This window comes from Anguilla rostrata, chromosome 6 (assembly GCF_018555375.3).
Source record: "Anguilla rostrata isolate EN2019 chromosome 6, ASM1855537v3, whole genome shotgun sequence".
In the NCBI taxonomy this organism is placed as follows: domain Eukaryota; kingdom Metazoa; phylum Chordata; class Actinopteri; order Anguilliformes; family Anguillidae; genus Anguilla; species Anguilla rostrata.
The window spans coordinates 18,381,161-18,398,502 of NC_057938.1; the positions used below are offsets into that span (position 1 = coordinate 18,381,161).

Here is a 17,342-nt window from a genome sequence, read left to right on the forward strand (position 1 = left end):
TGCTATTAACTAATTTAACAGAGATAGGACCATGGCCCAATATTGGCATTGAATTGCTATTCAATTTTCCAGGATGATTGCTTTTACAAAGCAATCAAAATGAACATTAACAAAATACCCAAATGTGTCTTTTGTGTCTTCATGCTCCTTCATTTAATGGGTCATTTTGTATTTTGCAAGAAAAGAAAGAAAAAAAAACGAATGTAGGACCGAGGTAAGACCGATTGTCTGGCAGTCGGAGGGTTGCCGGTTCAAACCTCGCCCTGGGCATGTTGAAGTGTCCTTGAGCAAGACACCTAACCCCTAACTGCTCTGGCAAATGAGAGGCATCAGTTATAAAAGCGCTATATAAATGCAGTCCATTTACCATTGTAGGGGAATCAAGATGTTCCCAAAAACAGGTAAAATGACCGTTAGCCCAGGAAGAAGCAGATCAAAAGTTTGTAGTAAAAACAGGAAGGTTTATTACGCAGCCGGCTACGGGAACAACTCAGCAAGGAAGTTCAAAATAGTATTGGTGGGTGATCAGATTTATACAGTTTCCAGTAGACTGGTATTTGCATATTGTGAAATTATATTGTTAAAAGGGAGCACTGCCTCTGATTGGTGATAGAGGCTGTGCTTCCTTCCGATTGGACCATTCAAATTCAAATCCATCCTACCTATTCAAACAGGTACCATTCACATTGAAATTGAATACAACAGGGGGGCTCACCCCCTTCCCCCCTGGGGCCCAGCGGAAACTTCCCAAACGCAGAATACACAAAACTGTCTGTTTCCCAACACCATTTACCATAAATCTCCCACATATCCTTAGTATTTCCTTCTCTTAATAAAAAATATTTTATATTTCTAGTATTCCCCACTCTGATGACATAAATATACAGTACAGTTATTAATTCAGTGCAGGGGCTACGCCATGTAAATATGTTGACCTATTAGAGTACCAGAAATGTTACTGGCAAAGTTTGCACATTTGGATATATCTGGTCTTCACCAGCATTTATCATCATCCATTCCACAAACACTTGATGAAGTGGTTTACTGTTTTCACTGACCCACCAAACAGACACTGTGTACACATGCAGTAAACTTTAATTATTAGACAAATGCTGTGTGTATAAAGTTATATAGGCTGAAAATGAAATAAAGTGCACTCATTTGTGCAGTGGACAAGATGCATATAAAAGCATACATGTGCAACTGAAATTACTGAATCCCCTAATGCAATGCAAATTGCCTTAGCTAATACAATACTTGTGCTAACACAACAAACTAGTCAGCTTCCCTAAATAGCAATATTTGCATTTAAACTAAATTATTCCCCAATGCTGCTAACAAATTAATTAAATGAATACTCCATATTATGAATGAAGCAAAGATCATGCAGTTTGCATAGCTAACAGTGCCTAAAAAGATAGGAAGCTGTTGGGTACAATTCTTTTTTTGTTTTTTAGAAAGTCAGCACCTTGTGATATCTATGGATCGCACACTTAAATCAGTCATTGCATGCAGAGAATATATGACAAAACACCAAACGTGACTACTTTCATTTACAGAGCATGATGAAGTGTCAAATCAATCATTTACCTTGGCTCCACATATTATGGATGCCACTGTATAAGAATCAATGAAAACCCTGTTTCCTTCATGCATCATACCAGCTTGTGGATACTTTATGCATTGTCTAGCTCATCACTCATACTGCAACAGTATAATGTGTTTTTGTTTGAAGAATTAGCAGTTCAACCTAACCCCAGTGTGGTTTGTCCTTAACTTTGAATAACATGCTAGTTTTTTTTATTTTTTTTATTTTTAAAGCTTTAACACTTTTTGTGATGTTCTGTGTAAGGACCCACACGCAGACCAGGGAAATCCAAAAAACGTTGTCTTTAATCAGTCCGAGGTTCGAAGCCAGGTAATCAGAGGGAGGACGGTGCTGAATCGAGTTTCCAAAAGAATAGTGAAAAGACAGGCAAAAAATCAAAAACCAGGAGATCAGAATGGCGAAGGTACAAAGGGACAGGCAAAAGAGAAGTCAAGGCAAAGCGAAGGTCAAACCAGAAGCAAACAAAACCAAAAGGGGCAGGCAAACTCGAAGTCGGGCAAAGGGGTGTCGCAGGAATCTCGATAGACAAAGGCTTACTAACAATCGGCACAATGAATACGATCAACGTTCTGACTCTGAGCTAGTGGAAAAGACTGACATTTATACACTGGGGAAGGTAACAATCAAGGAGGGGTTAAGTGAGTGAGGGAGGAGTAACAAACAACATCCAGGTGAAGAACATTAGGAAAACTAATTCAATGACAGGGGACTGACAAAACGCGGACTGGAATCACATAGACAACAATGATAAAAGACGGCCTGGGTGAAGCAGGTGAAACACGTGCAGAGAGAGAGAGAGGTGCAGTCAGAGCAAGAGACAGGTGCAGGCAATTGCAGAACTCAGCGTTAGAGCAGGCTAGAAAGAAAAGGGGCGGAGCTACAGCGCAGCATGGAAAAGGGGAGACTGGTTAATGTATTAGTATAGTGATCTAAACTATCAAAAACCCAAAACTAGTGTGTGTTAGTCCATTAGTAATATTCACATGTTAGTATATTAGCAAGGTTAGTACTTTACAATCTATAAGTTAGTAGGGATTAGTAGAAATTAGTAAAACTAGAAATAAGCAGGAAGTAAGTAAAGCGAGACTGGAAAGAAGGGGGGAAACCACGAAAACCCGGAACCACCCGAATAGTGAAATCACACAAGTACAGGGGAGTGAAGCAGCTCAGGGAACACAGACACAGACAGTACTAGGGAGACAAGTGACCGGGAATCCAGACTACAACAACTTTTGATATGTAAGAAAACGTTTGTTAATTAATTTAGCAAAGTCATGGACAAACCACTTAAAGTAAGCTCATGTTAAATGTTTTGCATACAGAAAGCATGAACGCTAAACAAGAAATGATCAGAAAGGAAACTCCCCAAAATAACCACATACAGCGTTCACTGGCTTCTTAAGCCTAATGTATACTTCGTTGCGTACCACTTCAGAGAAGCGTCATGCAATTAAGTATAAATCAGGCTTTACACACACCGCCACAAGAGGTTGAGCATGAAAATGTGAGTAAAGCATTCTTTCTAAAGGTAGGAATAAAATACATGATAATCATTCACTGTTGTTCTATAGTAAATACATATTAAACAATGACATCACAAAAAGTAGTTTTTTGTTGCACACTGTTATAAATGATTTTAAATGAAGCATCAGTGATTTTTTACATTTGACCATAAAAGACAGGTAATGTACAAACTGTCAAAGGTAGAGCAAAATCTATTACTTCTGCGATATACTTAAGGCATTTGGATTTGAGATCAGAAGAATATGAGACAAAAGTACAGATAATCAGCTTTTCATGGTATTTACATGCGTAAGGCTATGTTTTACCAATTTTTGGTATGTTTTACCAAAGAGATACTTCAGGATCTGCTGCTCTATAGCTCGGAGCGGGATTATTTCAAAACGGTATTAATCATTTCAAAGGTACATCAGTGCCTGGATTACCTGGATATAACCTGACAGAATCCGGATGAGATTTTGAAAAGGAAAAAATCGCGTGACGCTTGGGTAGCATAGGTACCTGATCTTTCCATATTACAGCCTTGAAAATACACGTGTAGTGAACGCGTAAAAAACAAACAAACAACACAAGAACTGCACTTCGTCATTTTCCCACCACCGTTGTTCAGTTTATTTGAGCCGTCGCTCACTTTTGAAAAATGTAGCTAAAGCGCGAGGAAGACCGCGACAGCACACAATCGGATTAGCCAGTGGTTTTATGGTAGACCGGGAATTTCTCATCGAAAGCCAACTTCCGCGTCGTCATATGTGAGCTAAACACACTGATTTATACGGTCCGAGCAATACAAAGAATACACCAGATAGACGTGAAACTACCACAAAAGTTGGTTTAAAAAAACCTGACGCATACCAGTCCAAGCAGGTCGAAGTCGGAAACTAGTGCCTATTGGCTGGGGAAAAATAAAATGGGAAAATTGAATATGAGCGGGACATGAAAGATATCTGCTTGACACTACGAGTAAGTATATTTTAATTATTCTCAAATGTAATAAGATTTAATCTATATTTCACGACCTTTTTTGTAGATACGACACGATGCGTGTCCAACCAGTCTAGGCTAATATTCCTGGAAATATGTGTAGCTAACGATTTAAAATGCTTGTGAGCTATAGGCTATATAGGCTACAGTAGGTGTGACATGGACTGACCATGACAAAAGAGGTTTAACGTGTTACTACCTTACCTTTTTTTTTTTTTACAGTTACAATGACCACTCAATGTCAAGCTTTCAAAACGTCAAGGAGGATTCATGCTGAAGCTATGCTTCTTTATATAATAGGTAATCAGCATTTTAAGCCTATGCTTTGAATACAATTCATTGTATAATAAATTATACATTTATGTTTATGTGTGACTCAAGTTTAGTCTGAATTGAGGCTTGAGACCGAATTCATTTAAATGACTCACTCGGGGGAAGATTCTGACGATTTAAAAAAAAATCTTTTTTTTTATTTTATTTTTTTAGAAATGCCTTGAAAAATAAAAACAAAAGTTTGGCATGGAGGACTGGTTGTTTTTCTAGCAAGCACTTCTCCATGAATTACAGAATCATAAAAAAACAAGTGATTATAATTTATAAATTCAGTAATTCTGATTGACCGATGATTACATTGCAAAATCACTGTTTCATAGACTGAAAACTTTTCCTTATTTCATTGTTAGTTTAACAACTGTAAGTTTCCCTGAACCTTGCATGTAATGTCCCACATGAAATGATCATGGGGGCACCTTATTAACAGCATTAGCGTTAATTAGTACAGTACAGTTTTAACAGCATTAAAACTTATAATTAAGTTAATTATTTTCAAAAGCCAATGAAATGGCATTGTGAATCCAATGTTTTTTGGTGCTTGCAGGTGTTTTAAGGTTCCAAAGGAATTTCAAGTCAGTTAGGAATCCATGTTTCATAAACTACTCTAATGCAAACAACGTCCACCTTCTACAGTGGTAACCCCAACTTTGTGCATTATAATGCGATAACTCTTTGTGATACAATGTAAATAATCCCCCTCTCGATTACAGTGTGAATATTCATCATCTCTATTACAGTATGAATAATTCCCATCTCTATTGCAGTGTAAATAACCATCATCTCTATTACACTGTGAATAATCCTCATCTCTTTTACAGTGTGAATAATCATAATCTCTATTACACTATGAATAATCCCCATCTCTATTGCAGTGTAACTAATCCTCTTCTCTATTACAGTGTGCCAGTATGGGTGCAGTGAGGGGGTGGCAGATACAGCGACTGGTTCCACCATCGCAGTGAAAGTGGGGGAGAGCATCACGTTTCCTTTCTCAGCTGAGGGCAACCAAAGCTACAGCGTTTATCTTCTTTTTAAAACATTTACAATAGCTGAAGAGCATTTTCCTGAAATGACCACTTTTGTTAAAGAACAACATAAGGGAAGGGTCAGCATTGGCAATGACTCGATATGGCTGAACAAATTAAGCCTATCAGATTCTGGCCTTTATCAAGTTAAAATTGAGTATACATCGGGAGGTTTTAAGCCACAGAAGTATACAGACTTTCACCTGCAGGTTTTTGGTAAGTTGGCAGAAAGCACATTTCACATTATCTAAATTATTTTTCACTTGGAAAACACCATAGTTTGTTATTCATTTTGTTCAGTTTTTTATTACATTATTATAGGGAATGCAATAGTTAATACTTATAAGAATAGTTCAGGGATTGATTACACTGGCTGGCCGTACACTTGGAATAAGTCAACATAGAATGTGAGGCCAAACTTTAAGCTAAACTACACTGCTAATACCATCAGGAAAATCACAATAATGCTTGACATTAACAAATAATAGAATTTACATGATAGTGTCAAATGATCACAGCCTCTTATCTTATGTTTAAATGTTTGCATTGTGACCAGTATGAACACGTAGCTACAGTAAGTTACATTTTTTTGATTATTTCTCCTGTAGAGCCCGTCTCTAAACCCAAAATCACAGCTGAGTGCCTGGGGAGTAATGTCAGTCTGAGCTGCTTCAGCAGTCTGGGGACTGCAGTGACTTACAGCTGGGAAACTCTGCTCCCTTGTGGTAATGACGGCTGTGTGCACCTGGACCAAGTGATAGACCTCCAGTTACACTCCCTCTCTCCATCCACAACCTACGCTTGTACAGCCCATAACCCTGTCAGCAGAGCCACCAGCGATTCTGTTGATCTGGAAATGTGCTTCCCTCAACGATCACAAGGTGAACCCATAATGTTGTATTAGAAAGAGACAGGAAATCTTAGAAGTAATTAAATATATTAGCCACAAATTGTCATACAGCAGGGACATTTTGTACTTGCTGTGGCAGTGGCAACTGTGTGTGCATTTGCCAAATGGTGGACGTGCTCCACCTTCTTCTGTATAGCATCACTGTGGGGGTTTTGTAGCATGTTTTTCATTGATGAGTGAGAAATTGCTTAAGAAGTGCTGGAATATCAGGTGATTGTAATCTACAGCAATGACCAGGTGACATTTTAGCTAAATATCAATGACACTCTCCCAACAGAACAAAATGTTTTTTGCAATAAACAATGATTAGCATTTCTGAATAATCTGGATCTGATTAGGTATGCTCTCTAAGTTCTTAAACAGGTATAAACCAAATATATTCAAAATGTAAAAAATGTAATGAAAAAATAACCCAGAAGCTTCCTGACGAGATGATAAATGAAACAATGTTTGTGTGAATATGTCACTTTGTAATATGTTTTTCAGTTAGATGGGTTCCAGCCTTGTGTGCCACATCAGCATTCCTTGTCTTCGGAGTACTAATACTGCTGTACAAGAGGAAAAAGCACCAACAGTACAAAAGTGAAACAATTCAAGGTAATGATCCACACCCTCTGGCATGGCAAGACATGCTATGTGGAATCAGTTTTCCACTGTAATCAGAACTAGGAAGGACGGGACATGGACGGAGTGTGGCACAGTGGGTAAGGAACTGCGCTTGTAACCAAAAGGTCGCAGGTTCGAATCCCGGGTAAGGACACTGCCGTTGTACCCTTGAGCAAGGTACTTAACCTGCATTGCTTCAGTATATATCCAGCTGTATAAATGGATACAATGTAAAGTGCTAAGTAAAAGTTGTGTAAGTCGCTCTGGATAAGAGCGTCTGCTAAATGCCTGTAATGTAATGTAATGACACTAATTTATTAAATGCTTATTTTTTGTAGTGGAAGTTGATGAGCCGGTCATGGAAGAGGGGCCACCATCCGCAGTGCCTTCCATTGATCCAGTATATGTCAGCACGCTTTGTTCAAGTTACCTCAGGGGCAACTGAGAGGACCTCTGCATAGACTAAATATTCAAGCGTTATATAGACAGGAAAAAGGGAAGCCAATGGGGAATGTGAAGCCTTGTTGAAATTAAACTATAACAACACACTTTAAATCAAGGAATAGAAATCCTAACATTCTAGCAGGTTCTTGCTAATGATACCTTAAAGAGGTAATCCGGCTCATTGGTGAGAAGTCGGGCATGGGCTTTCCATCTGTGGTGCATCTCTTATTGAAATGACTCCAAGATAAAGCATTGCTGCCTACTGAAACGAAGGAAGCTAATGAATTCTATTCTCATTTTATTTTTCCTCCTGCGATAGTTTCATTCATCTTTGCATTTCAACCATGTAAATCAGTCTGGATAAGCATTTCTGCTTAATGAAAGAGCGATATTGTAATGTATATCGGTGCTGCATAGGTATGGAGCATGCTGCCCCACCAAGGCATAACTTGCCATCTAATATGTGCCATCCAAATCTGTAAATATATTGTGCCATTTTGTTTATGAAAGCATTTATGCATAAAAGTACTGTTAAATTACTGACAACTGAAATATGTGTAAATTAGCTTCAAAAATTGAAAATATTTGTCAATTTAGTGATGTTCATTTGGTAATTTCATATTTTATTTAAGTATTTTTAAAATAAATATTTTATACAGCATGAAACACAGTTGTGGACAAAATGATAATGGTTAAAGCTGCTTCTGTATCAGCACTGAATACTGGCTGAGCACTGAGTTTTTTAATAAAGTGACTTTTTTAAATATATTGTTTACGAGAGCATTTACACTTTGAAGTACTGTTTAAGAACTGACAACTGAAAGATGTGTAATTTAGCTTGAAAATCTATGCATATTTTTTTTTATTTAGTGATGTTAATTTGGTAATTTTTTTATTTCATTAAAGTAATTTTAAAACATTTTTTTTATACGGTATGAATATTTTTAACATATTTTAACAATATATGTAAATATTAAAAATTGGCACATTAAATATATTTAGTTTATATTTCCATATATGTTTTCTGACATGATTGTGAAGACAATCTGTATAGAGGGTATGCACATGACATCACAGCAAGTGGAAGTCAATGCGGTTACACCAACTGAGTGGTAGAAAGACTACTAAGTGGCAGCGTTAGCGTTCAGCTTGAATGCCGTGAAAACTCAAAAAACACATCTAAAATGGGAAAGAGCTGTTGTGCGATTGACTGTACAAATAGAAATCTGAGCTTTTTACAGACTGCCGAAAGCTAAAGAAAAGAGAAGCAAATAGTTTGCTGCAATTCGCAAAAACAACTGGATTCCAAGTACCGAAATGTGGATTTGCAGTTGTCATTTTGTGTCAGGTATGTTGGATTTTTGGGTGACATGGGTGTCAAACTCTGGCCCGCGGGCCAAATTTGGCCCGCAGTGTAATTATATTTGGCCCGCGAGGCAATCCCAAATGACTACTAGAGCTGGCCCGTCAGTATTATAGACAAATCCGGCGAAACCCGGAAGTAAAGCAGCGCCGCCATTACTGCGTGCCTTGCTCAGAGACTGTAAAAAATATGGACAAAGCTACTGTGACGTCACCCATTGCCTCTCCGTGGGTCTGTAAAACACGTTTTGAAGCTCAATGGCGGGCGCGGCCATGTTCTCGATTTGGAGCCAAAACCATAGAGTTAAGCGGTCTTGCCTACAGATTTTGTGTTGTTTGTTTTTTGTTTTTTTACGCGTTCACTACACATGTATTTTCAGGGCTGTATGGAAAGATCAGGTATCCATGCTACCCAAGCGTCACGCGCTTTTTTTCTTTCACAAAAACTTCTCCGGTTTCTGTCACTTGTATGTTATATCCAGGTAATCCAGGCACTGATGTACCTTTGAAATGATTGATGCATAGTTTTGAAATAATCCCGTTCCAAACTATGGAGCAGTGGGTCCTGAAGTATCTGAACTGATTTTGGCAAAATATTACTGTAGCATTTTCAAATAATCCCACAAGTATTTGCAGTCCAGTTTGGTTTAAAGATTGGCCCACTTTCAACGACAATTTAGTCCAGGTGTACAGCCCACCAGTGTAATCAGCCTCTGAACTATTTTTGTCATCTGCGATGAAATAATGCATTCCCTATAATAACAGAATGAAACACAAAAAAAAAGAAAATTAATGATTGTGTGTTGCAGGTGCAAAATAATTTAGATGATGTGAAATCTGCTTTCTGCTTACCAACCTTACCAACGTCCTGCAGGTGAATGTCTACTATACATTTGTGGCTTAAATCCTCCAAATATTTAGTCAATTTCAATTTGATAAAGGCCGGAATCTGATAGGTTGAGTTTGTTCAGATATATTGTCCTTGCCAATGCTGACCCTTCCCTTATATTGTTCTCGTACATCATATGTGTCAAACTCAAGGCCCGCGGGCCACATCCGGCCCGTGAATGAATTATCTTTGGCCCGCATGATAAAATCTATTTACTATTAGAGCTGGCCCGCTGGTATATCGCACACATAACCATAATACTACAAGTCACACAATGCACTGCCCGTGCGTCGGCACGTCAATCACGGGCCCGCGAGCGTGCGCCTCACTCGTTCATCAGCAGTCTTATGGTGTTACACACCACCTGTGTCAACTTTCAACATCCCTCTCCCCAAAAAATGGCTAAATGAAAGGTGGACTTTGAAAACAGGGGATCTGATCAACTGGTCTCTCAACGCAATTGATAGTATTTTCTCGACGAGAAGAACGGGTCAGGGAGAGCCCTCTTGCCCTGACGGAACGTTTGCAGCCGGATACACGATGGACTCCTGGAACGAGTGGAGGGTCGTGTGCCTGTCGATCCTTTCCGTTGAGGATGTTGAAGACATCTTGATTGGAATTATGATAACAGGCTTTCTGCTGTTTGGAGCTGGCAGCATCCTGATTTATCGCAAAATGCCAAAGGCGTTGGCAGCACTAATTGGGAAGCTGCCCGCCATTGAGGGAACGGGCAGGGCTGTCAACACTCAGACTCAAGCGATTTGTGAGCTCAATCGCAAACTGGATGCGATTGGATCGCAAATTCGCATGACGGATACCAACTTGGAGAAGTTGTCGGTTCGGCTCACTGAAATGGGCCACTAATTCGGATGATTGGAACAACGCTGAGAGAACCACAGGACTAAAGGTAGACGAAAAATGCAGAAGTCTGCCTGAACCCAAAACAATCCTTATCCTCATTGGCTCCCCCACATCGGCCTTGGAAGGCTGATATCTCTCCACTCTCCTGGATTGTTATGCAGACAGATGCTCGGCCCTACCCCCACCTCCCTGCTCCTATGGAACTTTGTCTCTGGATCAGGACTCTTCGAGGTCGTCTCCTCGTCATCAGTATCAGACGGCAGAGACAATGTTGAGACTGTGGTGGAGATGAAGTCCATGGACTTACACACACACGCACACGAAGATACATAACACACACACCACCTCCTACTCAACGCCTTCTTGGCTCCCACCCCCCTCCCTCCCCCGTTACAGTGCAGTCTGCTGAGGGTTGATGCGATGCGCCTGAGCGGCTGCGCGCTCCCCCAGTGTCTGTGCTGCGACACTTCCCCTCCCCGACACCCTACCCCCCTACCACATGTGCAAGTCTTCGAGTTTTGTTGTAATGTTTGTAATGTTTGTAATGTTTTTATGATGTTGCTATGTGCTGAGGTTTTTCTTCGTTTCAATGAAACGAGTGCCCTCTCGTTTCATTGAAAGGACTGTTTTTTTCCTCCTCCTTCCTCCTGTTCTCTCATTTCTCATCTAATAAGTTGGCGCCGCAGATGGCTGCCTCGGTGTGTTGACCAAAACAAATTCCTCGTATGTGCAAATGTACTTGGCAATAAAATACGATTCTGATTCTGATTCTGATTCTGATTTCAAGACAGGTGGGAGGCAGAGTATATGTTCGCGGATGTAAAGGGCAAAGCTGTGTGTCTTCTGTGTGGAGACAGTGTGGCTGTAATGAAAGAATACAACATAAGAAGACACTATGAAACAAAGCACCATGACAGATACGCTGCAGGAGATAGAAAAGTTAAAAAGAAGTCTGGTGTCACAGCAGGCTATGTTCACAAAAGCCAAATCACAAAGCGAGGCTGCTGTTAAGGCCAGTTTTATTGTGGCAGCAGAGGTTGCAAAATCAGCCTGGCCCTTTACCAAGGGGGAATTTGTCAAAAACTGCATGATTAAAGTTTGTGACGCCGTGTGCCCAGAAAAAAGGCAAGCATTTTTAAATGTCAGCCTGCATGGCACAACTACGGGGAAAGATCTCTTTGAAGAGGTGTCCAGATGTGTAGATAAAATGGGACTGCTGTGGGATAAACTTGTGGGACTGACAACAGATGGAGCGCCTGCGATGTGCGGTCAAAAGAGTGGATTGGTGGGGAGGATCCGAGAAAAGATGTGGAAGGAAAACGTCACAAGTGAGCTGACAGCTTATCACTGCATCATACACCAGGAATCGTTGTGTGGCAAAGCCTTGAAAATGAAACATGTGATGAGCGTCATAACACGAGCGGTTAACTTTATAAGAGCCAAAGGTTTAAATCAGCGCCAGTTCAAGTCTTTTCTGGAGGAGTTAAGTTCAGAATATGGTGACTTGCCCTATCACACAGAGGTGCGATGGCTAAGCCAGAGAAAGGTGCTGGAAAGATTTTTGAGTTGCGTGAGGAGATCTTTGAGTTCTTGGAAAGCAAAGGGAAAGACGCAACAGAGCTCCGAAATAAAAAGTTTCTGAGTGAAGTGGCGTTTCTGTGTGACATCACGAGCCACCTGAATGCACTCAACCTGCAGCTTCAGGGGCGGGGCCGTGTCATCACTGACATGTACGCTACAGTGAAGGCTTTTAAAACCAAGCTGCGCCTGTGGGAGACGCAGATGCTGCAGGAAAACTTGAGCCATTTTCCGTGCTGCCAAACAATGAAAGAGCAAGTCGCTTCCGCCGTTTTCCCAACTACACAGTTTGCTGAAAAACTCGGCATACTTGGTGCCGACTTCACACGGCGATTTGCTGATTTTGAAGCCCAAGAAAGCAGGTTTGAACTGCTCAGTAATCCATTTGCAGTTGACATGGAAAGCGCACCATCAAACCTCCAAATGGAGCTGATTGAGCTCCAATGTAGTGACACACTGAAGGCAAAATATGAGTCTGTGGGCACCGCAGAGTTTCCACGTTTCATCCACAACACAATGCCCCAGCTGCGCTCCCAGGCTGCTCAGACGCTCTCTATGTTTGGCAGCACATACTTGTTTGAACAACAGTTCTCTTTGATGAAGATAAACAAAAATTCACACCGGAGTCGTCTTACTGATGAACACCTTCACTCAATCCTGAGGATTTCTTCAGCTCAGAGCCTGACCCCAGACATTGATGAACTTTTATCCAAGATGAGACACCAAGCATCTGGCTCAGACAAGTGAGCATCACAGAGCAGCAAACAGTGCTTTGACGCATTTTCAGTTTTTAATGCAGTTTCATTTTTGCATTTTTTTTTCTCTTGCTACTACAGGACATTTGATTTTTCTTTGAAGTAAATTACTTTTGGCTGTTGTTTGCCTGTAGAAAATGTTTTCACTTGAAATTACTCTGGACAAACTGCAGATAGAGCCATAAGAAATTAATAAAACTGATTTTATTTATTATTTAAATTTTTATTTCATTTATTTCATAATTAATGTTGTTTTATAGGTAATGATCTATAGGCCTTGTTAGTTCCAGGTTCAATATGTGCAATATGGTCGTTTCAATAAGTTTTCAATAAACATTGAACCCGTCCGGCCCTCGACTTGTAGCAATTTTTTAATTTCGGCCCACTGTCTATTTGAGTTTGACACCCCTGTCGTACATGAATGAATGTTTCAGGATACCATGTAGTGATTGTAAATGTATGAAAAAGGTCAACGCTGTAGCTTTGGTTGCCCTCAACTGAGAAAGGAAACATGATGCTCTCCCCCACTTTCACTGTGATGTTGGAACCAGTGGCTGTCTCTGCCCCCCCCCCCCCCCCCACCCCACTGCACCCATACTGGCACACTGTAATAGAGATGATTATTCACACTGCATTAGAGATGGGGATTATTCACACTGTGATAGAGATTGGGATTATTCACACTGCAGTAGAGATGCATATACTTTACATTTAAGAGATTTTCCCACAGAAAAAGGCAAGGAATTTGTGAATGGGGTTTTTTCTGATCAGTTAATTGGGATGGCAGAGTCAATGGGTGACATCACAGTGACTCTGTCCATATTTTTCTACAGTCTATGATTCTGTGCAGGCAACTCTCTCAGGTGAACACTTTACAGGGGGGGAAGACATTGATGAGTCAATAACAACCTCATACTCTTTCATGCGCGGGTGTGCCTGTGTAAGCAGCACACTGTGACATAAAACCATGAGGACCAAATTGGAATTAAATAAACCTTATCTGTGGCACATTGGTGCCTGGAGAGTAATTATTTCAGTGTTAAGAAGTGTTAAATTTAAAATAATTTAATTTGGCCAGGCTAAATGTATAATTTTGAATGGACTTCAATGGAGAAATTTACTTTTTTGGCACCAGAGGCTTAAATGGTAAATGGTAAATGGACTGCATTTATATAGCGCTTTTATCCAAAGCGCTTTACAATTGATGCCTCTCATTCGCCAGAGCAGTTAGGGGTTAGGTGTCTTGCTCAAGGACACTTCGACATGGCCAGGGCGGGGTTTGAACCGGCAACCCTCCGACTGCCAGACAATCGGTCTTACCTCCTGAGCTATGTCGCCCCTATGTCGCTTACTAAACTGCAATACCTTGAGTAACCAGTGGAGTTTATGAGCTTCACGTAGAATGACAATCTCTGGCCCCCTGGTTCTATATATTCTACTACTCTGCCCAGTTCCTATGTACGCTGTATGAGCTGAAGGCAAATACCTTTTTTAACTGCACTGTACACTCCATTTGAACAATTCTGTGCATCCATTCCTTTGGGTGTTGAAAAGCACTGCATAATTATAATAATAATAATAATTACTATTGTTATGATATATATAATTATTAGATAATATAATATTAATATACATAATTAAATAATAATAATAATTAGTATTATTATTATTAAGTTTGAAAATTGTGTTCACAAATATGTTTTTCTATAGTATTCTATATTGGGTTGGGTTGGGATGGCAGGTATGCCATCCTGCCAAGTTACGCCTTGGCGGGGGCATGCCCCATACCTATACAGCACCAAGAGTTTGGCACTTTTCAGGGTTCCCCACAGAAATAACCACAACAGCCACAGACACTCAGCCCTTAAAAACATTTAATTCTGTACATTCTCACCCCATTTCAACAGACAGATTTCATAAACAACTTCACATGTCCACACAATAAAGCCCCAAACTAAGGGGATTTTGCGTTTTCTCCTTCTTCTTCTTCTTCTTCTTCTTCTTCTCATTCTTATTTTTCATGCCGCCTATCCCACTAACAACATGTCTCCCCATTGAAATAATTGAGGAAATATTGGGTAGAATTGCTTTGGAATACATCTTATTTAATTTTGGTGAGGCAAGATAGCCAATATTGTTTGTAGTACCGTAACTTTGCGTCATTTTGATATCAATACTTTTAATGGCAGACCTGGATTTCAAGTATTTACAGAAACTTATGTTGTAATGTAAAAAAAGCTTATGTTGCGATGTGAAACACTGTCAATTATGAATAAAACCAAGTTTCTGTTCATGATTTCCATTTTTATTTAATAATTAAATAATTGAATCAGCTTATATAGGCACACATCATGTAGGCCTAATGAAAAAAAAATAGTATTCAATTGAAAAATGATCTAAGAATGTAGGCTTTTGTAACTAGAGGTTTAGCCAAATTATTACCTGAAGCTCCTTGGTGACTAATGTCAAAATCATAATTGCACAATGTGCAAAATGCATGGTGCGGAAGTTTTGAGGGGCGGAGGCAGGGCCATTGCTCCTGATATTTTGCGAGGAACTTCTGGGGGGCATGGACTCGCTTCTTTTTAGTAGGTCTGCTGCTCTCTCTTTCGCTCTCCTTGTTAGTATCCTCGTCATCTGACGTCATGATTATTTTCTAACTGCAAGGCTGGTTGGGTGACTAGCTGCAATAATAGGAATTATTTGCTGCGTTAGCAGTCTATAGTCAAACACGTTTGCTTGTAAGTCAAATTGCCTCCAGGGGGTGTCTGGTTCTTGACGTCACAGCCCAATGTTAAAATCCTATTGACATTTAAAAATCATAGATTGTAAAATATCTATAGCGGTTAAAAATAAAGGATTTCTCACGTTTTTTTTGGGACCGTCATTCTCTGCCGTAGCATGTGCTTGGTTATATTTATTTCAATATCTGGAGGGGAAAAAAACGGATTCATGACGATTTACGATCTGTTGGTGGTCCTGAACTACACTAAATCAAAGTCGCACGGATACACGTCACAATCACGTGTGCTTGTAAGGTTACCCGCCAAGTGCGGTGCCTAGGCTGCCCCTAACTGCTGGTCTGAGATCAGATTTCCCTTCTCAGGTCCTAACTTTAACCATTAGTAGTAGAATAAAATAACTGACGCTGGACCATTTAACGACGTTAGCTGTCCCTGCCCGCATCTCCGCTTGCCTGAGGGACATACAGAGCTGAATGGACAATCACCACCTGAAGCTCAACCCGGGAAAGACGGAGCTAATCTTTATTCCTGCTCTATTCTCTCCCCTCCTCGACTTTTCCATTTCCTTAGGGGACACCGTAGTGACATCATCACCCTGCGCCAAGAATCTCGGAGTGATGATGGACAACAGGCTGTCCCTCTCCAACAACATTGCAGCAGTAACCCAGGCATGCAGATTTTTCCTATACAACATCCGCAGAATCCGCCCCTTTCTCACCACCTACTCAACCCAACTCCTGGTCCAAGCAGTGGTTCTATCCCGCCTGGACTACTGCAACACTCTTCTGGCTGGACTACCGGCATCTGCCACCAGACCCCTGCAGCTCATTCAGAATGCTGCGGCTCGTCTGGTCTTCAACCTCCCCAGACACTCCCACGTAACTCCCCTACTCACTACCCTCCACTGGCTGCCTGTTATAGCTCGCATCAAATTTAAAACATTGGTCCTAGCATACCAGGCAGTCAAGGGATCAGCCCCAGCATACCTTCACAAGATATTCAAACCCTACATGCCAGCCAGATCCCTCCGTTCTGCTACCTCAGGACGCCTAGCACCTCCCCCTCTTCGCACCTGCACTTCCAGAACACGTCTCCTGTCTGTTCTGGCCCCACGATGGTGGAATGACCTCCCTGTGGAGGTCAGAACAGCTGAGACTGTGACCCATTTCAAACGACGATTGAAGACCCACCTCTTCAGGCTGCACCTCTCCCCATCCCTCCCTTCCCCCCTGTAAATGACTAAACTTAGGGTTGTAACTAGGCAGCGGTTTCATAGGTGACTTAGGCGCATCAACTGTCTTAACGACTACTTGTATTTTTATTTTTCCATAGATTGCGTTGTTGCCGTTCTCGTTGTTAGTGTTAATCAGTTTAACCATCAGGGTCCAAGTTGAACTATGCGGTTGTTCCCTGTACTTGGACCGGTACTTCTCTCTAGGGGTTTCGTCATACTTGTTCCTGGTTATGGTTATACACTTTGTTGTACGTCGCTCTGGATAAGAGCGTCTGCCAAATGCCTGTAATGTAATGTAATGTAATGTAATGTAATGGAATAGCTAAGCCGGAGAAACAAGGGCAGGGCTAGGATGGGGGACCAGTAGTTTTTTGGCCTCCAGGAGCCATGACATGCAGATATGAAAGAAAAATTATGATCTGAATATCAGTGAAAGTTTTCAAAAATTTTCAGAGAGCTGCAACTCTCAAATGGTATCCAAAGGAATTCA

General features: G+C 40.7%; 1 protein-coding gene and 1 pseudogene across 1 annotated transcript; both read left to right on the plus strand.

The window, feature by feature from the left end:
• The first annotated feature begins 3,967 nt into the window (after positions 1-3,967).
• On the plus strand, positions 3,968-7,705 carry LOC135256729 (T-lymphocyte surface antigen Ly-9-like). The gene is made up of 6 exons (XM_064338821.1): positions 3,968-4,090; positions 4,334-4,411; positions 5,344-5,685; positions 6,078-6,350; positions 6,866-6,976; positions 7,324-7,705. Exons 2-6 carry the CDS (start codon positions 4,339-4,341, stop codon positions 7,428-7,430), a joined length of 906 nt encoding a protein of 301 aa, XP_064194891.1. The 5' UTR covers positions 3,968-4,090; positions 4,334-4,338; the 3' UTR covers positions 7,431-7,705.
• Positions 7,706-11,451: 3,746 nt separating this feature from the next.
• On the plus strand, positions 11,452-12,952 carry LOC135257947 (general transcription factor II-I repeat domain-containing protein 2-like; annotated as a pseudogene).
• Positions 12,953-17,342: the final 4,390 nt, after the last annotated feature.